This window comes from Cydia splendana, chromosome 15 (genome assembly GCF_910591565.1).
Source record: "Cydia splendana chromosome 15, ilCydSple1.2, whole genome shotgun sequence".
In the NCBI taxonomy this organism is placed as follows: Eukaryota; Metazoa; Arthropoda; class Insecta; order Lepidoptera; family Tortricidae; genus Cydia; species Cydia splendana.
The window spans coordinates 9692844-9713913 of NC_085974.1; the positions used below are offsets into that span (position 1 = coordinate 9692844).

The 21070-nt window shown below is 37.7% G+C and overlaps 3 protein-coding genes and 1 long non-coding RNA gene across 4 annotated transcripts; 2 read left to right on the forward strand and 2 right to left on the reverse strand.

Moving 5' to 3' along the window:
- Positions 1 to 242: 242 nt before the first annotated feature.
- On the forward strand, positions 243 to 6913 carry LOC134797517 (large ribosomal subunit protein uL13). The gene is made up of 6 exons (XM_063769763.1): positions 243 to 343; positions 710 to 840; positions 1176 to 1285; positions 5480 to 5625; positions 5999 to 6121; positions 6789 to 6913. Exons 1-6 carry the CDS (start codon positions 323 to 325, stop codon positions 6870 to 6872), a joined length of 615 nt encoding a protein of 204 aa, XP_063625833.1. The 5' UTR covers positions 243 to 322; the 3' UTR covers positions 6873 to 6913.
- A 4621-nt stretch (positions 6914 to 11534) lies between these two features.
- LOC134797518 (zinc finger CCCH domain-containing protein 13-like) lies at positions 11535 to 15188 on the forward strand. The gene is made up of 3 exons (XM_063769764.1): positions 11535 to 13445; positions 13746 to 14539; positions 14977 to 15188. Exons 1-3 carry the CDS (start codon positions 11745 to 11747, stop codon positions 15020 to 15022), a joined length of 2541 nt encoding a protein of 846 aa, XP_063625834.1. The 5' UTR covers positions 11535 to 11744; the 3' UTR covers positions 15023 to 15188.
- Positions 15189 to 15277: 89 nt separating this feature from the next.
- LOC134797548 (calcyclin-binding protein) lies at positions 15278 to 17869 on the reverse strand. The gene is made up of 5 exons (XM_063769836.1): positions 17676 to 17869; positions 17297 to 17522; positions 16513 to 16719; positions 15754 to 15919; positions 15278 to 15457 (listed from the first exon to the last, which is right to left on the reverse strand). Exons 1-5 carry the CDS (start codon positions 17694 to 17696, stop codon positions 15358 to 15360), a joined length of 720 nt encoding a protein of 239 aa, XP_063625906.1. The 5' UTR covers positions 17697 to 17869; the 3' UTR covers positions 15278 to 15357.
- A 750-nt stretch (positions 17870 to 18619) lies between these two features.
- LOC134797258 (uncharacterized) lies at positions 18620 to 19309 on the reverse strand. Its single transcript, XR_010145061.1, has 2 exons — positions 18848 to 19309; positions 18620 to 18814 (listed from the first exon to the last, which is right to left on the reverse strand). It is a non-coding gene; the product is annotated as an uncharacterized LOC134797258 (long non-coding RNA).
- Positions 19310 to 21070: the final 1761 nt, after the last annotated feature.

The following is a 21070-nucleotide window of genomic DNA, read 5'->3' on the forward strand; positions in this document are numbered from 1 at the left end:
AAGCAAATCTTGTCAGTAGAAAAAGGCGCGAAATTAAAATTTTCTATGGGGCGATATCCTTTCGCGCCTACATTTTTCAAATTTGCCGCCTTTTTCTACTGACAAGATCTGCTTGACCCAGTATATCTTTGTACATATTACATTAGTACTAGCACCCAAAAGAAAACGATGAGTATAGTTTTTGTTCTTATTTACTGACAAATTTGGTTTGACCAACTATACTTCCACCTACTTTGATTCATGTCTACTTGTCTATGGTTTCGTGAAGATCCGGTGGCCATATTGTTTAAAAAAAATATTCTTTTCCGTTGTGTTCGTGAAAATGACGGGCTTTAGCAATAAGGTGAGAACCCGAAAATTAGAAAAGTAATGGTGTATTATGTTTAATATCACAAAATGTCGAATTATTTTGTCGTGTAATTCAGTTTCGCGTGTTATATCTGTGATCTGGAGTGCTAAAGGGTGAAAATCCAGACAAAATGCCCACACTTGGATACACGTGCGAGCTTTTGGCATTTACTTGTATTGTGACAATTTATTTTATATTTTAAAGCTATATTCGCATATTATTTTAATTTTGGAGAATGCTATAAGTGTTAAAATTGAAATAATTATAAGAGAGAACAATTTGGTTTATAAAATTTTGAGGTTATAGGTATTGGGACGTCAGCGCTAGAACAGCGGTATAACCTAAGTTTTGGTATTCCAGGCCATTGTGATCGATGGCCGTGGCCATCTGCTCGGCCGCCTGGCCGCCGTCATCGCTAAGGTCCTCTTGGAGGGCAACAAAGTCGTCGTTGTTCGTTGCGAACAACTTAACATCTCTGGCAACTTCTTCAGGTAAGCTTGTAGTCTTTTTTTTTTATGTAAAATTTCAACGTGTTCTTTTATTTATTATACGTTTGTACAGCAATATGAATATCAATTCTATGATAAGTCAGCTTGGCACATGTGATTTGTCTCACCTCACATCTTGTCCCTCTTCAAACTTTCGCCTCTACACAAATATTAAAGATATTTTATGATTTGCTTTATATGATGTTATTCTTTTGGGTAATTTGCGACTGAATGTTTACTGAAACAAATGTTGTTAAATTAAATAATCTGATAATTATGAATTTTCTTTAAAAATTATCATCTTTTAAACCCATGCTAATTTTTTAATAATTTTACAGGAACAAGTTGAAGTTCATGTCATTCCTGCGCAAGCGGTGCAATGTGAACCCTGCTCGTGGGCCATTCCACTTCAGAGCTCCCTCCAAAATCCTGTGGAAGACTGTCAGAGGTAAGCATGTTTCAATTGATACCTATTATTGTCGAAATTTCTAGAGGTATGATCCATTTATTATTGCTGCTCATTAGTTAGTGTAATATATGTTTAGTGAAATGTAAGAACCAAGTAGGCACAATTTTCCACAATTTTAGTGTTTAAACCAAGTGGACCATAAAAGAGTTTGGTGATCACATGCTTTCAAAACAACTGAACCATCTATTGCAGCGGTTCTCAATCTTTTTTCAACCCTTTTGGAAAGCGAAATACTTGATGGAACCCTACAATAAAACAATAGTTTTTAGAAGTGTGTTTTTTGCATAGTAAAATTTTTCGAGGCGACTAAAGCATAGTGTTCTAAATTCTTGCGGAACCCCTGCAGGGGTGCCGCGGAACCCTAGGGTTCCGCGGAACACACTTAGAGAATGGCTGATCTATTTTATAGTAAATACATCATTCCAAATTTATAGAGGCAAAACACATGTCAAGTTTTGTACTTTTGGTAGTGGTTTTGTTATATTTATTTTTGCGGTGGGAGAGGAACATTTGCTTGCAAAAAATCTGCAAGTAAGTATAACAGGTTCTCAATGATGCTGTCTTTGTTTTTGTCTTACCAAATAGTTTTGGTATACCTATTGTATAACAGGAAATTCAAGATTTATTTCTAATTATAATTGGAAATTAGACATTTATACTGACTTGACAGTCAAAAATCTATTTATAGATCACCCTTGACTTGAAATGGCTTAAAAAAATTGCTTTTTTTAAGCCATTTATAGTCAAAAGGCTCACTTTTACACCAGATATGTCCTTAGCTTAGGATATTAAACAATAATCGCCATCTGCAATAATTATGTGAACCCTTCAGGTTGGCAATTATTTTATCCGCCTTGTTGACTTCACAAGTCACATTTTTAGTTCAACCTAATAGTCAGCCAATAAATATTCTTTGGCACCAAAAATTCGTATGCCATTACAATTAATTTCTTTCTACTTTTTGATAACATTTTAAGAACTAATTATATTAAGGGGCTACCCGACATTTTTGACAAGTTTTGAATCGAATCTCCTATTTTTTCTAAAAAAAAAAACACTTTTCTTATCTAGTTTGCAGTGAAGAATCTTACAATTACATGTACGAAATCTAAATATTTGGGTTCGTCTTTGACGTCTCGAGAAACGTGTCCAGGGTTTTCATTTTAAACTAACACAAAAGTTATGGCCAGAAAACCAGTTTTTAGCCTAAAATTGTTCAAATTTGATGCCAAATATCTCGAAGGCAATGAACTTTGAAGTAAATATAGGATACTAAACTGCAAAACGTAATTCAAGACCAAAAAAAGTAAGACAATGTTGCCATTGCAATAATTTGTTTGTAAAATAGTAAATTCCTTTTGATAAATAATCACGCTAAGATAATTAATTAATTAGTAATTTACGCCTGCGATTTATAAAAGTTCTTTTTAGGGTTCCGTACCTCAAAAGGAAAAAACGGAACCCTTATAGGATCACTCGTGCGTCTGTCTGTCTGTCTGTCTGTCTGTCTGTCTGTCTGTCCGTCTGTCACAGCCGATTTTCTCCGGAACTACTGGACCAATCAAGTTGAAATTTGGTACACATATGTAAGTTTGTGACCCGAATACGGACATGTAACGTAAACAAATGAATTTTAAACATGGGGGCCACTTTTGGGGGGTAAATGAAAAAATGAAAAAAAAAATTTTTCAAACTATACCATGTTACATATCAAATGAAAGAGCTTATTGTAAGGATTTCAAATAATTTTTTTTTATAATTTTCGAATCAACAGTTTAGAAGTTATTAAAGAAAATAGGAAAAAAATGACCATTCCCCCCCCCTTATCTCCGAAACTACTAGGTCTAAAATTTTGAAAAAAATACATAAAATAGGTCTATACCTATAGATGACAGGAAAACCTATTAGAAATGTACAGTCAAGCGTGAGTCGGACTTAATTACAGTTTTTAATCCGACCCCTACGGATTTTTTAAAGAGATTTCACTCACGTTTCACATAAAAAATACATTGTTAACAGTGCCGGATTACTTAGAGTAGTAGTTTTCTTAGAGTAATTGGTGATAATTTTCTGATAAGATAATCATTTTAAATATTTAACGGTCTTACCTACTTACGAGAAATTGTAAGGTCAAATTAAAAATAATGTTTAAAAAAAATGTTAAATTGAGAGCTAGCTTAAAGATTTTTGTACTAGTCGACTTTAATGGTTGAATTAATAAAGACTTTGTAACCAATAAGCAAAACAAGCACGTGCTTAGGGCACCACATTCAGGAGGGGCACCAAAATGCCAGGTTGAAAATGGTGAACAAATTTTAAAATTAGGGACAGACACATCGTTTTTACCACACGATTTTTTTTAGCTGTCCAAAAGCTAATTTGCAAAAATAATGGCGCGTAATTCTTTGGGAAACAATCGGTAGCAGTAGAAGAGTCGTGATTACATGCATAGATTCGATTTCAACCCACTCTTTTGCGGTTCGGCGTTAGGTCTTATGCGAGGCCTTCTGCCTTAATTACACTTGGGCGTGGATCCAAATCCAAGCTTTCCTCTTTCGCAGCTAGGCCTACTGCCTTTCTCACACTTCGCCAATTCAATTCCAAGCTCTGCTTTCTTGCATATTTTATGCATGAAAACAACCTCGAATATCGAAGCCTATTAAGAAATATCGAGCCCTATGCGAAGCTAAGCTGATAGAAAACTGTCCCATCCCTTCTCTGTATGAAATCCTGGATTCGCGCCTGGTTGGGACTAAAAGTAAAATTGCGTTTGTATATCGAAAAAATTTCGTGCTCGCTTCGCTCGCGTTTTCAATAACTTTATAAGGTATGATAAAGGTGACATTCGGGTGGCGACTGCAGCAACATTACTCTGTTGCAACGTTACTGCTGCAGTACTGTCAACTTCCGTGATAAAATGATGTGACTGATTTCCATACTAAAAGTAAAAATTTACAACTGTCTATCATATTGCGTTTTTATATCGAAAAATTTCCGCGCTCGCTTCGCTCGCGTTTCTGTTACTTTCTAAGCTATGATAAAGATGACATTCGGGTGGCGACTGCAACAGCATTAGGTACTCTGTTGCAACATTACTGCTGCGGCACTGTCAATTTTCGTGATAAAATGATGTGACTGATTTCCATTCTCAGCTGTAACGCGGCAATGAACTTCTCTCAATTTACCAAAAAATCAATGTAATCTTGATGACCCGAGGGAGAGGGGGCACCTAGAAATCCTTAGGGCATCAACATATCTTAATCCGGCACTGATTGTTAAAAATTGTGTAATATACGGAACCCTTGGAACGCGAGTCCGACTCGCACTTGGCCGGTTTTTATATACTTATTTTTGCATAAATACAAGACACGCTAGTAAAAAGTGGCAACATTTTCTTACTTTTTTTGGTCTTGAATTACGTTTTGCAATATATATTGCTTCAAGCTGTTGTTGTTAATATAATAAGCTACAAAAAACATTAGAAAACTAAGGGATTCAGATCGAAGGTCATTCGCGTGGGGTAGCCCCTTAATATATCCTGAACATCAGAATTCATCACCAAATATTTATCTAACGCATATGCACAGATCTTGTTTCCATGGTCTAATAAAACATGGTCTTCTATTCCCAGAGTGACACAGGCCTACGTCACAATAACATGGCCGCTATATATAGCGCTATCGCATATTATCATATAGCGCTGTCGCATGATGACGTAGGCTTGTGTCAGTTAGGTGACCTAGAAAAGACGGGAATAGAGTACCAGGCGGAGTATATTATTAATTATACCATGCTTGTTTCAATTAAATGATCTTCTTTAATTAAATTGGCAAGTTATCTTCTTGATACAGCCGAATTTGACCATTTTAATAGATTTTAAACGTTATAATAGGCACATTTTCCTTGTTTTTGAAAATACCGGGATCCCGGTATTTCATTAAATAATACCGGTATTGAAAAATCTGTTTAAACAGACGGGATCCCGGTATTTCGGGATCCCGGGATCCCGGTATTGGAAGCCCTAAGCTGCACCAGCCATTTCTTAATGATTATTCACATTCATACCTACATTATTTGATTCTGTCAATGATAATATCCAACATATGAAGCCTTACAAAATCCTACAGCAGTGCCCAGTCTCTGTCCATAGACTAACTAATGATAATTGTTCAGGAATGATCCCCCACAAGACGGAGCGCGGGAAGGACGCGCTCAGGAGGCTGCGTTCGTACGACGGCTGCCCGCCGCCCTACGACAACCGCCGCCGCGTGGTCGTGCCCGCTGCCCTCCGCGTCTTCTGCCTGAAGCCTGGCCGCAAGGTTTGTAAAACAACTCCCATCCTATATCTATTTGTATATGGGTCGAAGCTCAATTTGAAGGTTGAAGGGTGGGTTTATGTAATGGAACAAAATTAAAATAGTTAACAAGTACATACCTTTTTCAAGTTGAGATGTTTATTGCAAAGAACCTGAATAAGCACCAAAATGAACAAGAGATTGATTGTAAGCATTTCTAACAACTATTCCTGAAAATGTGGAAGCTAGTCTCCAGTTTCAATGATGTTTTTACTTGGGTAATTTGCGACTGAAAGCAACTTATGTTGTCAACTTTTAAGTATACTGAGACTATTGTGACACATTTTTTTAATAATAATTTTTGGAAATAATTTTGACACATTTTCCCCATTTCCAGTACTGTCACGTCGGACGCCTGTCACACGAGGTCGGCTGGAAGTACCGCGAGGTGGTCCGCAAACTTGAGGACAAGAGAAAGTTCAAGGCTGTCCACAAGGTCGCCTACGAAAGGAAGCTGAAGGTGTGTATTCCGCTATTCGTTCACTTGTAGAAATAGTTGAATTAGGTTACTAGAGCATAGATACTGTCTGAACATAATTGCCTTCAACCCTTTCAATGCTGAGCTTATTATTTTAACACATGCATTGCCACCCAGCCAAACAAGACGTCCGCGCCAGGCCACAACAATTTCGTCATATAAAGCAGTAGTACCACGATCCCGACTATCGGGTCATCCAGCCTGGGAAAGAAATCATAAAATACCCGATAGTCGGGTTTTCGGCACTGAATGTGTTAGACCTATGCCATAGCGCCAATAATGCTAAAGCCTATTCCATAAAAATGTAACCTTCAAACTTTTCAGTTTATCACACACAATTTTTGGATCAAATTGTTGTCAAAATGTTAATTCCAATCTTTAACACCATATGAGTGAAACATGGTGAAATCTATATATTTTTTTAAACTTGTTAGTGTAATGTAATAAACTAAAGTATGGTTGCCTTTTCATTTTAAAGTTTATTACCTATAACTCCAACCATACATGTGCAGCTGTGCCAATGATGATTATTAACTTACCTACATTATTTGATGTGTTATGAAAATACACTTATTCTGATATCTCCTTATTAATTTAATACTAATTTAACCCATTAGATTGTAGGCTAATAATAAATGTATTATTACAGAAAATCACCAAGGACGCCGGCGCGAAGGTCACGAAGGCGACAGCGCCTTTCACGGCAGTCATCCAATCCTATGGATACAATTAGGATTAAGACAATTTTACAAAAATAAACCTTTGGTTGCCCAACTGTCATTTTCTTTCATTCAGTAAATTGGCCAAGTGCGACCACTCACATGCTTTTGGTAACTGTAGCTACCAGCGGGTTATTCCCAGTAGTTACCACCAAGTTGTTACCAGTGGTAACTACTGGGAATTTTTTTCCCACCTTTGACTTTTAGCTGATACCCTTATTGTAAAAATAGAGGTCACTGAAAAATATCAATCATGTGAGTGGATAGGACTCTCGCTCAAGGGTTCTACTACCCCAAGAAAAAATATACCTAGGGTGATCCAGGATTTAATCCGAGTAGCGCATAGAGAGCAATTTGAAAACTATATAAATATAAATTACTCTAGCACAGTGGTTCCTAACCTTTTCAGTAACCCCTCCTCCATAAGTCTTTCATTAGCTTATCACCCCCATAAAATACCAGTCTTACCCCCAGATTAGGAACCGCTAGCGCTTCACATATCTTACTTAATTCAGAATCCTAAATCGCAAAGGTATAAGCGCGTTTAAAAGCAGAGACGCTTTTCTTGAAGATCTTTGTTTCTAGTAAATTCGTCACAATCGTCGGTGGCTTTCAATGTAGAATGCGTGATGAAAGCAGAATAGGACTAATTTAAGAACTTGACGAAAAACGAATGGGACGACCCAAGACGATACCTTAAGATTAATTTTTTTAGTATGCTAGTTAGGACGACTTAATTACTAATTAGTAAGTTGTGTGAAGCGTTTAAACCTTTCACCGCTAATGACATCAACTGACGCGCGGCTCGGCTACAGACCATAATCAACCTTCGTACATTCCGATAAGATTCACGATGACGCGCCGCACACGATAGGCGTGGTCGCTGGCGGATTTGCCCTAAGGCCCAGTAGGCCCGGGCCTAGGGCGGCAAATTGTGACCAAAAGTTCGCTTATGACATAGACTAGGAATCCTCTAGACGGAGTTTAGAGCAATTATTTCATGAAACCGATGCTGCCAAAAATACTGGGGTGCGGGGGACGAGGTGAGCGAGGTCCCGTGCCGTGATTGGTCCGTTCAAAGACACGGACGTCACACAAAGACACTTTCGACTTGAAAAAGATGTAAAACTACCGTATATTGTGGCAGAGGGCGTAGAGCTACTATGCTCAGTCTGGAGGATGTCTTGTCTGTGGCTTATGATAAAAAGAAATAAAATGTAGTCAATATGATGGGTGCTGCGAAAGGGGCGGCTATGGGACCTAGGGCGGCAAAGACTGCAAATCCGCCACTGGGCGTGGTGTTCAAAGGGTTACAGGGTGCCTACTGCCTTATACAGGGTGGCCAAATAAGAGGTAAACACTTTATTTTTGAAATTTTATTCTATAAAACAAAAAATATTAAGTATTCCTTGTTAAATATAATATGTAGGGTCAGCAATTACACATGGAAAATAATGTCAGACAAATGTCCACCTCTAGCAGCATGGCAGATGCGAACCCTTTTCATCGCGTTTTTCATCACTTTTTCACACATTTCTGGCGTTATCTCAGCGACAGTGTTTCGAATATTTTGTTTTAATTGCTGAAGGTTCGTTGGTCTATTAGCATAGACACGTCCCTTTAGATAGCCCCACAGAAAAAAGTCAGGAGCTGTTAAATCAGGCGATCTTGGGGGCCAGTCAATGTCACCGTTTCTCGAAATTAATCGACCGGGAAACGTTATTTTTAATGTTTCTATTGTAACTCGTGCCGTGTGACACGTTGTTCCGTCGTAAAACGTTCCATAATAAATTTGCCGTATCTACACAAACTAATTTTCATGCAATAACTGTCATATTTACCGCCAAAATAAAATGGCGGCAAAAAAAAGTTGTATAAGTACCTCTAAGTTGGCCACCCTGTATTATGCTACTCTTTGATTCTTATTAGGTACTCGAGACGGCCCCATCATTAAAATGCACAAATTCCAGATGGCTGACTCACTCTTTCAGCGATTTTGAACACTGATATCAATTTTCAACAAAATCTGATCATAAATGTAGAAATTTAAGGGGCCGTTTTTATAACAAAAATTCCCAAAACAGAACAATGAGAGCCAGCTGGTGTAGTGAAAATAAATTAAAATAGGTAAGTATACCTATTTAAAAGCATGGGCATTAGGTATATGTATAGTCAACTCAAAAAAGAGAATTTAAAAAACTATCAATATTAACTGTAAATACCTAATCAACTTACCTATAGCTTGTAGAAAAAGATAGATTCTGTATGTAATTCAGCAGATTCAGCGAAACGTGCAGCATTCCTTGGGTACTATAGTTCGTTTTTTTAGCATTAGAAAAAAGGTAAACAATATTGATGTGTCTTTTAATTGAAAAACACGTTTTAAAAATAAGTCACTGCAAATATGTAACAATTGTGAAATCTAGTACAATCACTTATAGTCTTCTGCTTTCATAAGTAATAATTACTGATTTTTAAAAAGCGTTTTTCAATTAAAAGACATGTCAAGATCGTTTACCTTCTTTCTAATGCTAAAAAACGAACTACATATATACGTATTATTTATTTTGTGACTATACTTACCTACTAAGACTAGAGATTAATTATTTTGCACTTTCATAACATACTTTGTTAGTAAATACGACGCAATATGGCCGCATTGACGTCACAGGATTTCAATTTATAGAGTTCCATTTATTGCTTGAGAGGGTTCAATCAGATAATTATTTTACACGCGGCGACAAATTTTCCCGCGCAGCTGTGGCCGGCGATAACATGCAAGGGGTTGTAGCGCGGCTCGTGTTTTCTTGATACTTGCTTATGTTTTCAAAAACCAAGTTTACAACGAAGGCAGCTATACTGCTGCTATACCTACGAGGTCCCGGGTTCAAATCTTGGTAAGAACATTTACTTATTTCTGCGTTCGCACAGGATCATAACAAGATGTTTTTTTTAAGTAGGTACCTAGTGACCTGCAATTCAAGATAACATTAAAATATGTTTATGTACGGGAATATCTTTCCAATAACCCCTTGTTATACCATATTTTATGCGAATAAAGAATTTTCATTTTCAATAATTTACGGTGTGAATATACAGGGTGTCCCTAGCCATTGGACAAAGCCGAAATGTACATATGCATTAGGGTATTTATTTAGAACAAGTATACAAAGTATCATACCAATCGGTGTAGCGGTTACGAAGAAATAAACAAATCACGATTTTTTTACTTTGGAGCAACCTGTATGTGTTAGTAGCTACTGAGATAATAAATAGTATGAAACCTTCTTCGACCGTTTTGATTATCTTTTTTATTTATGACATTAATAAGATTCTGACTTTTGACAAATGTCATCATTGCTGCACATTTGTCAAAAGCACTGCCAATGATTAATACAGTATGTTTTTTTTTTTGCTGACGATTATTGGAATTAACTTTTGTTTGATAATTTATTTTTTTATCTTTTGTTCTAATAGGGGATATTACTGCAATTTTCTGCCGCCAGAGTGCAGCACTACCGACTCAGTAAATTCATAGACTAACTTATACATACTGTGCCTTAAACTGCTTTTTGACAATTTTTCACAGACAATAAAATATGACATTGATGCATCAAGGCGGTTTGTTAACAAGGGCCTACCGGTAAACGCGAAAATCGAAATTTAGTTATCTGCCTCTTTACCGGTAGAATATGCAAGAGTGATAGAGAGATTAGATAACGAAATTTCGATTTTCTTGTTTCGTGGTAGGCCATGTGTCAATGTGGTTTGTTTACTGTATGTGCCACAAAGGTGCCACCTACGCAGAGCTTTGCCTAATATTCCCTATTAAAAAAATATTACCGTTAGATCATTTCTGAGAAGTATCCCTACGTGGGATTTCAGGGTTTGTCCAATGGCTAAGGTCACCCTGTATAGGTCATACTGATAGCAACTCTTACTATGGGACAAATCCTGAAATCGCGAAAAAAAAATTGACTCTCGCATAGAAAATATCAACATCAGATCAACCCTTGATCAACCAAACAAAACGTATGAAACAGCCAATTTTTTTTCGTGAGTTCGTGGTTGGTCCCATAGTAAAAATTACTCAGCTCTGTGTGACCTTATAAGTATTCACACCGTAAAATATTTGAGGTCATTAAAAACACACTGTATGTTCCGAGTTTTGGATGTTTTCTATGTATTTAAGTACCTACCTATTCATCTATATCCACAATATCAATCTTATTGAGCTTACTGTGGGGTTAGGTCGATTTGTATAAGATTGACCAATATTCCATTTAAACCTACTTACATACCTATCGAGATATTGTTCCGTCAAACGGTAATTCTAGAACGTGTTTTGCAACTTTTGGGTTATTTATACTCAGAATTACGAGTACCTACTATAGAATGAGACAAAGAAAAAAGTGTCCCCAGTTTTTCATACAAATTTTGGGAGTCAGTTTTGTAACGGTCCATACAAAATGTATGTGAAAATGCGTTACAAAACTGTCATTTTTTTTAGACACATTTTTTTTCTTTTTAAATCGATAGTCGTGATTCTGAGTAGAAATAACCCAAAATAAATGGTACACTTTTAAGTGAAACTTAACTTTATAGGTACTTACCGACCAAAAGGATTTATGAATACCTAGGATTCTAGCTAGGAGAGGAGCAAGATTGTTTGAACCACTCGTTTTAGCATTGTCGTATGCTGTGGGCGGCCCATGAAAATTGAATGCACTGTAGCGCTTAATCGAAATTCACGCTTGCGACTGCTTTCCAGCAATATAAAAGGAGGTAGCAGCTCTACCACATTCAGTTAGAAGACGACCGTCAAAGGAGCACTTCTATACTACATCACGAAGGAAGAAATCCATACAAAAAGGGCTACTGTTACTATGCATAACGGGTGTCTACTGCTTCTTGCCTTTGTCGCGGTATTCCAGCCGATTGCTTCGTACACTGAGCGCGGCCTCGTTAATGGAAGGCAGGAACGCTGTGACTATCGGACATCGGTGCACGACCCGGAACTCAACTTTCATGGAACTTACCGCTTTAACAAACCTGCCGTGGAAGATCGCCGCCTAAACCAGAGGGACGATATTCGTCAGCTCCGCCGTAATGGAGTGAAGGAAGAAACACTTCGTATCGCTTCATCTTCAGACAGGCGGCTTGCTGATACCGTGGAAAGGGAGAGGATTACGTTGACGAGGTTTTCTAGCGATCGCATCGGAAACGACGCTCTCCTACGCCGCGAAATTCGCAATACACGTCCCGTTTCCAGTAACCGTGACGAGCGGAAGCAAGAAATCCGACGTAAGCGCCTTTCAACAGCGCAAGAATCCGACCAAGCTCGCTTCTCTGGCCGCCGAGAGAACAGCAGATTGTCTGTAGATGAAAACCGTTCTCAAAGACACGATAACAAGCGCTTCAATGAAAGGATTTCAGTGGAATCTCGACGAGATACCCGAGACAATGGAATCAATGCAGACAAGCAACGAGTTCGAGAACATCGGGAAGTACGTTTTGATACCAACCGAGCGAGAGATAATGGAGCAAGCAGTTTGATAGAAGGTCGTATTGCGAGAGAGGCTGTTCAAAAGATGGACACGCGGCGTCCTGTGTCCAGAATTCAACCGGACCGCAATGCGGACCGTGAAACTCTTAACCGACGTTCCAGCAGGGAAATAAGCTCGTCAACCTCGGGCGATAGGGTAAATCGAGCTAGTGACAATGAAGGGTCGCGATTCGTCGTCGAACAAAGACAGCGTGATTCTCAGATCCGACTAACAGTTGAACGAAGAAATAACCGAGATTCTGCCAGCCGCAGAGTTCTAGATGATCGTATCTCAGAAACTCGCAGAAACGCTCAACAAGCCCCATCTGCTGACACCCGAAGGGAAATCCGAGATACCGAAAATGAAGCTAGACTGGCGAGAGCAGTAAGATCCGTAGATGATCGTGTTATCCGAAAGGAACTTAGTAGGTCCAGGATATTTAAGCGTGAAATGGCTGCAGAAAACCAAAGGAATGCTCGAAGCATGGTGGCATCACTAGAACGAAGCACTGAATATCGAAAGGACTCCAGAAGAGAGTTTTCAAAGCGAGTTTTAGAAAACCGTAATATTGAAACAGCAACTCGACAAAGCATTCATAATATTCGTGCAGCGGAAACACGGAAGGCAATCCGAAATCCCGAAATGGATTTCCGTATCTTTGAATTAAATGCCAAACGCACTGTGGAAACCTGCGTTCACGATCGAGAACCGTCGAGTGAACACCGAATGTCTCGAATCACAAGAGAGCGATCACAGGAAAATCGACGGCTTACTCGCAATGTTCGATCCCAAACTATAAGAACTGAACGCGTTGAAGAAGACCGACAAGAAGCTCGTAACGTTGGAATCCGAGCTTTTAGAACTGAGCGATCTGACGAGAGCGGACGGGACGCTCGAAATTTTGAGGTCCGAGCATTCAGAAATGAACGCGCTGTTAGAAGCCAGCGAGATTCTCGCTCTGTTGGAACACGATCGTCCCCAACTGAACGCTCTGAATTCAGGACTGAGCGCACTGACGAAAGTCGACGTGATGCTCGCACTGTTAAAGTCCCAGCCATACAAAGAGAACGCACTGAAGAAAGTCGGAGAGATGCACGCAGCATTGGAGTCCGATCATTCAGGGTTGAAAGGTCTGAGCAAAGTAGACGAGATGCTAGAAATGTTATTTCTCAACTATTCAGAGACAAACGAACTGACGAAAGCCGTCGATATGCTAGCAATGTTGAACTGCGAGCATTCAGGGCAGAACGCACTGACGGAAACGGACGTGATGCTCGCATTGTTGGAGCACGATCAGTCAGGTCTGAGCGCACGGAAGAAAGTCGACGGGATGCTCGAGAGGCTGGAATACGAGCATTCAGATCTGGGCGCACTGATGAAAACCAAAGAAATACTCAAAGCGCTGACATTCGAACAGATGCTCGAAGTAATGGAGTCCTTGTATTTAGGACTGAACGAACTGAGAAAGGCCGTCAACATGGTCGAGCTATTGAAAGCGCTACTTATCGTCGGGACACTCAGGGCATTGAAAGGCAAACTCGTTCACTTGACCGTGTCACTGATTCCCGTCGGGACAGTCAAAATAATAACAGGGATGCTCGTATCCAGGAAAGGACACTTGAAAGCCGCCGCATGGTTCGAAATATTGTATCTCGAGCTGAAGATGAACGAGCTAATAACCGAAGAGCTACTCGTAGCCTAGAAAGACACATTCGATCAATGGGACGTGAAAGCTATATGGAAAGCCGTTTGAACCGAGATTCCAGAACATTCACGCTGGATCGCCGATCAGAAGAAACGAGGCGTGGATCTGATCGTGCGATTGAACGTCAAGACAAACGCGACTCGCTTGAAAACAGGCGCATTTTCACCTTTCAGCGAGAATCGCGGAGGGACACCCAAAGGACCCTTGATAGAGACAACCTTGCAAGACGACATATGGAAACTGAATCTCGAAACAGCTTCGACACAGAGTTTGCCAGAAAGCGAGAATTCCAGAGCATGTCCAGGAACACCGCCCAAACCGAGAATGAGACAACCATGATGAACTGGCAGTACATTTTGTACACACTGCAAGGACTTTACATTTGCGGGCTGCTGATTCAGTTGGGCGGGAGCGCCGAAAAGAAAACCAGGTAAGAACTTGAAACAGTACAATTTTGATAATATAAAACATCACGTTTGACTTTCAATGCATAAAATGCATTCCTAACAGAAAGTTAAATACAATTCCATCTCCAAATCAATACAAACTCCCTGGATATTGATATTCTTCTTCTTCCTCTCGTTATCCCGGCATTTGCCACGGCTCTTGGGAGCCTGGGGTCCGCTTGACAACTAATCCTATGATTTGACGTAAGCACTATACATGTGTGGATATTGATATTATGGAAAATATTTGAACACAATTTATGGTACCTATATTAGCTATTCGTTTGTTTTTTTGATTTTTTTATTATTATATAAGTTAGGACCGCAAAACAATCAGCTGCGGCTAATATGCATTAAATTGTGAAAATATAACTTCTAAATAACTGGAAGAAAACTGAAAATAATATGTGGATGATTTCAGGGTATCTTGGTGGCCGGCGCCTCAGCATCTCATCAAAGTGGATTAAATAACACGTCAAGAATATATTTATTAGTAGTAGAGGATAGTATGGCTAAATGTACCTATGTAGTTCTATAGTTCTTACAGACAAGATAGTTGTGAATTGATGTATGCAAACATATTATGTAGAGAACATTAAAATATATTGTCCGTTATTAAATATTTTTTTATTTAGGTATATATCGTCCTTAGCTATTCCCTGCCTGAGAAAGAAAAATATAAGGGTTGTAGTGGTGATAATCTCAAAAAAACGGCAGATTATCTAGAAATTATTAATTATTGATTTTATTAATTAACCTTAAAACTAAATCGAAATTAAAAACGATCATATTGCTTGGAGATCTACAGTTCCATTGAATCTATACCTGTCTTTTTCTTCTGTTGTCCTTCATACCAAGCTTTGGAAATCATTCTCTTCATTTCATCATCGCCAGTTTCGTACCTGAAAACAATAAATAAAAATCATGAATTACAAATATCTGCTTTGTGTATAGGAATTTGAGTATGGGAAAGTTAATAATAACCTTTACCAAAGATACCAGTCTTAGATTTTACACTTCTTCACACTGGTGAGGAAAAAATAAAACTTCTGCCTAATATCGGATGTACATTTACAGTCCTACTCAGGTCAAAATTTAGGATTTACGGACCACATCGCCTATGTGTAAACAACACCATTTACAAGCAATAAGTGTGATAAAAAGTAGGTATCATTATAAGAGCATTAGATAAACTTACATGTTTTTCATCAAACTCATGATGGATTCCTGTGGATCCTTCTTGTCCATCATGTCATCAGTCTTGAAGCGGTTCTTGTGTTGGTCATCAGCTTTCTTCTCAAGGCTGGTCATGTGTGACCATTTTACGTTTGGTTGAGCCTTTGCAAGGAAGATCACCACCATGTCTAAAATAAAATAGAACATTCATTAGTTAAGATACTTAAGACCATCAACATCATCTCCCTACCTAGCTTTAGGCATAGCCCACTAAGAGAACCAGGGCACTGTTGAGTAATCTAAGCCCAAGAGTATGCCACAGTGTAGTTGTTTAGCATACAGAAATCTAGAAAACTCATTGCTACTAGGTATTAGCCAGGATTCAAACCTACAAACTTTGGTTTAAAAGATGCTCACCTTCATAATTACTGCTACTTAGGCGACCAACATATATTTATTAATTTAGATTAGTTGCTCTGTACATTATTCAGTGACAGTGATCTTCAATCTAAATATTAACATTAAAAAAACACCACAAAACATATATCCACTTACAAACCCTCATTGATCATACCTAATTTTGAATATCAGTAATTCATTTAGTGCAGTACAGAATATGTTGATAAAATTCCTTGCCAGTCTCTCTGGGGCAATGAAATGATACAATCAAAACTTAAAAATGAAACAGTGCAATAGTATAGTAAAGCATCAAGATTTTTCTTTAAATATCTCTAGGCTAGGTACCTCACAATGCTCCAGTTTCATTTATTTCATTACAAACCTGTTTTCTGTTTCCAATGGCTGTCTTCCACAACAATAGGCTCCAGCAGCTTGTTGATCACCAGCACATAGTCCTTGTTCTCCAGGTTGTCCACATGCAGCTCCATGGAGTGCTCCGTCAGCTTGCAGTACACCTGCTCTTTCGGGACGTTCTGGACATTTTTCAAGGTCACAAATACTTTGACATACTTTTCAGATTGATCCCAACCTGGAAGCCAAACATAAAAGTAGTTTAACTTGGTGTTGTCATATTTTAAAATAAAAGTAGTTTAACTTGATGTTGTCATATTTTAAAACACATAATTACTTTATATTTTAAAATAAAAGTAGTTTAACATGATGTTGTCATATTCAAAGAGCTGTGTACTTCAGTCAACCTCAGTACTTTTTGGACCGTGACTGGCTGAAATAGCAAGACACTTCTGTGAAAATATGAAGGAAAATAATTATGCACTACATCGGTACAGGCATTATCAGTTATTACAATTGACTATCACTTTTACAAATAATAATAAATAAAGCAGAAAACTGTTGTTCAAGCTCAAACTAGGTAGCGAATAATTTGAACCCTGAAACATTGACAAGTATCTGAAGGTACAATTTTTAATTGACCCTACAAAGAATAATGTTAGAACCTGTAGGTATACACATTTATACAAAAATGTGGGTACCTACACCTGTACCTTTCTACTTATTTAGGATAATGCACTTGATGTGATTTAAGGTTGAATAATGACATGAAGTTGTTAAGCAGCTACAAAAACTACTTGAAACTATTTACTTACCATATCCATTTAATTTAATTTGATAACGTTTCTGTGAACCAGACGGTGCGTTAGAAGTGGTAGGAGCAGAATCAGCAGCTGCCGCAGCAGCCTTCTCGCTCTCTTTATCTTTCAAGCTGATCAACTCAGTTTCCAGTTTCCGGATTTCGAGCGACAGTACATCTTGTACTTTTTTGCGTTTTGCAAGCTTCAGCAAATCATTTAGCTCTTCGATGTCGCTCTTCAACTGTAGTAAAACAATGAAAATATTTAGTCAGTTTATATTGCGATTTATAAAGTCTTTAAATGTATCTTATTCTTTATTATTATTTTTTAGTTTTGATTTTTAAATAATAAAAACGATGACGAAAAATGTGTGTTTATTAGAAAACATGCGTACCTCGGTTATTTTCGCTGACATTGTGGAATGATGACCTACAGCCAATCCTACAGCTTATCTAAAGACAATTTCTTCACCTAATGTTCCCTTAATAAAGTTGTTAGTTACCGGGACAGATCTTTACTGCAGTTTATTGTAATCAATAATTGCTTCTTGAAATATCTCGCACGAAATTGCTAGAAAAAATGCCGCCCGTTCGTAACCCAAAAGAAACCATTCCAAAACTCAATGAAAGGAAAACGCCGAAAACGTCAAAATAGACTTCAAAGCGCAGAAATATAAGTTGTATACATTAACAATTTCAACCATATTGTTATTGAAATAAGAAAGAGTTTTGAGTAATTATTTTGTTACTTTTATAAAAAAAATACTGGAACTTGCAACATGCAGATATATTACATTTTATTAAGGCGTGTCCAGACGGGGACAATTTTTCGCCAATCTAATTAAGTTTTCCGATCAAATCAGGCCGTGCGGACGCAAACGCTAATGGGGTTGGCCGGTCGAAGTATTAAGACCCCTGTACACAATGGGCCAGCGTGGGCCAGTCTGGGGGACGGATTTATGCCTTAGAGGGAGCAAGTGATATTGCTATCTCAGCAATATCAAGCAAGAGCAAGTGATATTTTTTTTATGTTTAATTTAACACGATTCTAGCTGGGTAAAGTAATAGGGGGCTGTATCAAAGAATATAATACTCACTAGGAGAAGAACGGTAACTCCATACAAAAAAATGTCCCCAACCGTTTATACGTTTATACTAGTGGCGCCGTCTTTGTGTACCAATGGAACTAAAGTTGACAACCGGTTTAGCCTGGCGGGTATTGGTAGGTAGTAATTCTGTTGATAAACATATTTGTTATCTTCATATCACGAAATATATGCAAGATGCAAATATTACCCCTTGTTTGTGGTATTATCAATTGATTTAAATAAAAGGCATGTTTATGTTTATAACATTATATATATTATTTATTAAAAAATGTTTTACATATAAAAATATACACTGAAAACTGGCAACTGGCAACTTAATAAAAAAATAGACATTAATAAAGCGCATTCACAAAGTTTTCAGTACCTTTTATACAAATAACATTAGGCATGCCTACCTATTACACTTTACACACAGATACACTACACTTTACATACGGCATTTTACACAGATTTCCAACTTGTATTCATACATTTCTTCACGGTTAATTAATACGCTTTCCAGATGCGTTATGACTCGGTTCCTTCTGAACCCACTAAAGTTGTAAATTTCACTCTGGCTGCTTCAACAGCCGTTGCTCCGCATTTAGCACATTTTCTATGTGCATTGCTGTAATCCATGTAGGTACAGACTTACAGTCTTAAGTGGTACGTAGCGGTACACGTTGTATGTATTATTTAAAGAGTTAATAAATAAAATTTTCGTTATGAACTTTAACCACAGCAGTTGGACAGAGTCATTGACAAATATATTTTTTTATTATGGTGGGTAGACGTACCTACCCTCCATATATTTTATGAACATTGATAAAGACAGTTGGAAGCAAATATTCATTATAAAACTTAATCGCATGTAATTAAGTTTTAAGCGTTTTAAGTCCCGTTTTATGATTAATATTGTATAAAATTCGTGATAATTTAAATCAGAGGGGCTACCGCGAAAACCGAAATTCGCAAATTGCGGGGATCTTACTCTTTTACTCCAATGAAGGCGTAATTAGAGTGACAGAGAAAAATGCCCGAAATTGACGATTTTCGGTATTGGCGGTAGCCCTACAGAGTTGGGAGCAATGTTGCTGTAGAAAAATGTTTTTATTTTTATTACTCGCAACTTTTTCCCGGAGGCCAACGCACACATAGAAGATTAAGTACGTTTAGAGTAGGGAGGGGGTCAAGAAAATGTGACATGTTGTGACAAGGGGGAGGGGGGAGTCATAAACTTTGTGACGTCACTTTAACTTCATCAGTAACCGATAATGTATTTAAATTATTTTATACGCTAATTATCATTTAAATAACAAGGTTTTGAAACTATAATCGTTTTTATTCGTTTAATTTTATTTCTTAATCAGTTTTGGGTTATAAAATTACTAATATATCTTTTATCAATAATATTTTGATAAAATATTAAATAAATATTTGCCGATTTCGTTGAAGAAATGTGACGTCACACCAGGGGGGAGGGGTTTGCCAAATGTGACCAAGTGTGACAAGGAGGGGTGGAGGGGTAAAAAAACCTAGAAATTCGTGTGACGTAATTAATGGATGACCCCTATATTGTAAAACTTTTTGCAACAGGAAAAACTTCTATGTATAATATTGTGAAATAGGCGCACGAGAAAACCCACTTTTAATTTGTTTTTATTTATAAGTTGAACATAAAGTTGGTTTGGAACAGTCTTGGATATTTACTGTACACTATATAGCACAGCTCGAGTTTAATTAACGTAAATATATATTTACAACGCAGTTACAACGTACGAAGCTAAGGAGAGTTAGGAGTGACTAACATAAGTGTATTTGATTTATAACAGTGAGTGACTGAGTTAGTAGATCGTCCACTTAATCTGTTGCATTAGAAATATATACACCTGTGATGACGAATAATTGGATTTCTTGAAGAGCCTGCAGGTTTTTTTTGCACAAATATTGAGTTGTTCCCAAAGATAAGGCCACAGGAAAACATGGATCCTGTTTGTAGTAGTGATGCTAATTTTGCAAGCATTGTGCAGTATAGAACTGAAAGAGAAAATATATGTGATGCAGAAGGTACTCATACAATGCATGATGAAGAGGAAACTGATACAGAAACCATAGACGATTCAGACTGGGAACAATTTGAACCTATCATTAAGTTCAATAATCCAAGACAAAAATGTCTTAAGGCCGTAACATATGATGAGCAAAAGAATTATACCTATAGAAAAATAGTTTCAAAGGAGAAAGAGGAAAGAAAATTGCCCTCGTCATATTACAAATTGGATAAGTCTACAACTCTTCTGTTAGAGAAGCTAATAGATGTGCGTTCCTTAGGACCATATCATGATGTGGTTGGGAAAGGTACAAGCTCTATTGTTATTTCTGCTGGTTACACTAATATTAAACACTTCATGTCTTCTTTTTGTCAATCATTTTTTAAAGCTGTCAAGATATACAAATTGAGCCATGATGAAAATTTAAACAAAGCTATATATAAGCGAACTAAGAGAGAATTTGAAAATATGAGCATCTTAAGAAGCCGTTGTTTGATACATGCTGTTCCTTACCCTGTGTGTTACCACAATAATATTTTAGTTATGAGCATGGTTGGATCAAGCAATGAACCTGCTCATCATTTCGTTAGCTATCCCGCAGATCTTTGTGAAGATATTTACCATAAAATAGTAGCAGGTCTGAAAGGCTTT